The sequence below is a fragment of the Octopus sinensis genome, unplaced genomic scaffold (assembly GCF_006345805.1).
Source record: "Octopus sinensis unplaced genomic scaffold, ASM634580v1 Contig15555, whole genome shotgun sequence".
Classification (NCBI taxonomy): Eukaryota; Metazoa; Mollusca; class Cephalopoda; order Octopoda; family Octopodidae; genus Octopus; species Octopus sinensis.
This window is the reverse complement of record NW_021833791.1, coordinates 62,367-65,000: the sequence shown is the minus strand read 5'-3', so window position 1 is coordinate 65,000 and position 2,634 is coordinate 62,367. Positions and strand designations below refer to the sequence as shown.

The 2,634-nt window shown below is 37.9% G+C and overlaps 1 protein-coding gene across 1 annotated transcript in view; it reads left to right on the top strand.

The window, feature by feature from the left end:
- Nucleotides 1–2,424, top strand: part of LOC118761602 — a 3,850-nt gene extending 1,426 nt beyond the window's left edge. The window contains exons 2-3 of the mRNA XM_036499661.1: nucleotides 59–154; nucleotides 2,101–2,424. Of these exons, the coding sequence (XP_036355554.1) occupies nucleotides 59–154; nucleotides 2,101–2,294 (290 nt within the window). The 3' untranslated portion in view covers nucleotides 2,295–2,424. The remainder of the gene's footprint in view (nucleotides 1–58; nucleotides 155–2,100) is intronic.
- The last annotated feature ends 210 nt before the right edge of the window (nucleotides 2,425–2,634 follow it).

The following is a 2,634-nucleotide window of genomic DNA, read 5'->3' as shown; positions in this document are numbered from 1 at the left end:
TAATGTTATCATATCCACGAGAGAAATAGGAGACTATTTTATTTTTATTTCATTTCAGAACTTTGGAATGAACTTAACCAGCCCCTTACACTGGAGAAGATTAACTCCGTGGGATGTGATATAAGTGTTTTCGGCTCTTATTATTTCGTTGACAGTAAAACCATTTTTTATTGTTTACTTATTGTGTTCTTTGTTTCTGTTCCTTGTTCCTCATCTTTAATTCATTGATCTTTCTCCAGTTCTTGCCGAAAGAACTGAAATTAATAAATATCCATTTCTTTCACATTGCATTATTATTTCTACTTAGAGTCTTAATTTCTACTTAGAGTCTTGATTCTTAGTTAAATAAATTAGCAGTAAATTAATAATTAACATCCTTTCAAAAGGATGTCGTAAAACTAATCCACAAGTACGCGGTGGTATCAAAAACTTCCCGAACTTGATACGTTTTGAAAAATAACTTGTTTACCTAAGTTTTCGCATCAAATCCTTTGAAATAGTCACCTTGCGCAACAATACTCTAGCCTCAGCATTCCCGCCACTTTTAGCTTGGAAGTAGTTTTCCTTAAGCGAGTTGGAAACCTTCTGCGTTTCGATCTGGATTTTGACAATGGTGTTCAGACGGTGGCCTTTAAGCTGCCTTTTTATCTTGGGGAAGAGATGGAAATTCGCAGGTACTAAATCTGGCGAATAGGACAGGCGCTGAAGCGTAACCATGTTGTTTTTGGCGAGAAACTCACGAGTAAGGATGCATTGTCGTCACAAATCCGGTCGCTTTTTGCCGAATGTCCTCTCTAAAACACTTCAAAATATCACAGTAGAACTCTCGACTGATGGTCTGACCCTGGCGGTCGAAATCTAAATGGTCAATACCTCAGATGTCGAAAAAAAGATGAGCATGCTTTTCATTGAGCTGCGGATCTGTCGGGTTGAGTTCGGTCGTGGAGATGAAGGACTTCTCCATTTTGACAATTGCTGCTTCACCTCAGAATCGTACTCGTAGACTCGACTTTCATCACCAGCGATGATCCTCAACATGAAGTATGGGTCATCAAGGCTGACGGAGAACTTGACAAATTCGGAGCGATGTTTTTTCTGCTCAGTCATCAACAGTGGGGAGAACTTGGTAGAGACATGCCGCATGTTCAATTCAGACGTTAAGATTGTCTGCACAAATCCATACGACAGACCAACAACATCAGCAATGTCGTTGATTATCTACCTACGATCCTCATTCAGAAGCTGATGGATTTTTTTCCACATCTCCGAGGAGTGACGCCCGTCGCAGATCTTCCAAATCGCTCATCGTCTTCCAGGGATGTTCTGCTTTTGAAAAGCCCGTGCCACTCTACATATTGCGTACAACCAATTGCCTCGTTAACCTTAGCTTGCAGAAGCATGTTCAATGTCTCTGTAACAGACATCCCAAGGTTAATGCAAAAGTTCACGTTGGCTTTTTGTTCTACCATCTTGTCCATGACGACATCGCAGACTACAGCGTACACGTGATGACAAAATCACAAATTTCACAACTTGCAATAAGTAAATACAGCGGTGTCACTCAGCACACTGTCTCATAACTATCGTTGGTAGCTCTCACTGCGCACTTAACCGTGTGCTGCTATCTGTGAGCGCGTTATAGAACTAGTCCGGGGATTGTTTGATACCACTTTGTACATTTAAAATCTGGAAGATGAATTATTATTAATCGCCGTTTTCATTAAAAAACACAACACGCTTCGTTACTAACTTGCACAGAAATACCTCAATAAATCTCGCTGGTAATACGAGAACCACTCTACCTCCGAGATAACCAGCTACATACCCCTTCTCATTCTTCCGTCATACATGCTATTTCACCAGCCAGATCCCGCATCAATTATTATCCCAAATCCCCCCTTTCTAGATTATGCAACACCCAAGAACTCACTCCATACTTACACTAACCTAAAGATGTCCAAACGGAATATTAGTAACATCAATCTATCGAATCAATAGACCATATCTATTCGTTTCCTTGTACTTTGTCTGACTAGAGCAATAATTTAATTTATGCTTTTATATTTATTGTGTTTCCTCTTTCCATTTTTTCTATTGCAGAAAAAGAAATTAATGGCCAGACAGCTTATTCAACTTTTTCCTTCAAACCAAATCCATATCACAACCTTGTAACCGAGGCTCAAATGGATGCCCGATCGGTCTTGGATTGTTCACATTTATGTACGGTATCTTCTACATGTACCGCCTTTTCATATACTAACACTAAGTGCCAACTAAAGAAACTTGACCTTTAATGGAATTCACCCCAAAATTATTTACTTCTCAATGAAATGTGAGCAAGACTTCAACGGATCACATTTGCTAATAATAATTATATCAGATAAAATGTGTGTTTCTTTATCAATAAAATCAACTTAATTATGATAATTCTTTTGTTAATTTATTTTTATTTCTAATGTTTTTCGTCTTAAATTAGTCTTCTCTTAAAAATCCATTCACACATTTGAAGATTTATAAGATTTTTAAATTTACCCTTGTACCAATGAAACACTTGGTTATTATTTTATCGACCTTTGAAGAATGAAACATTAAGTTAACCTGGACATTATTTAATCTCAAAACGTAACGGGTCTA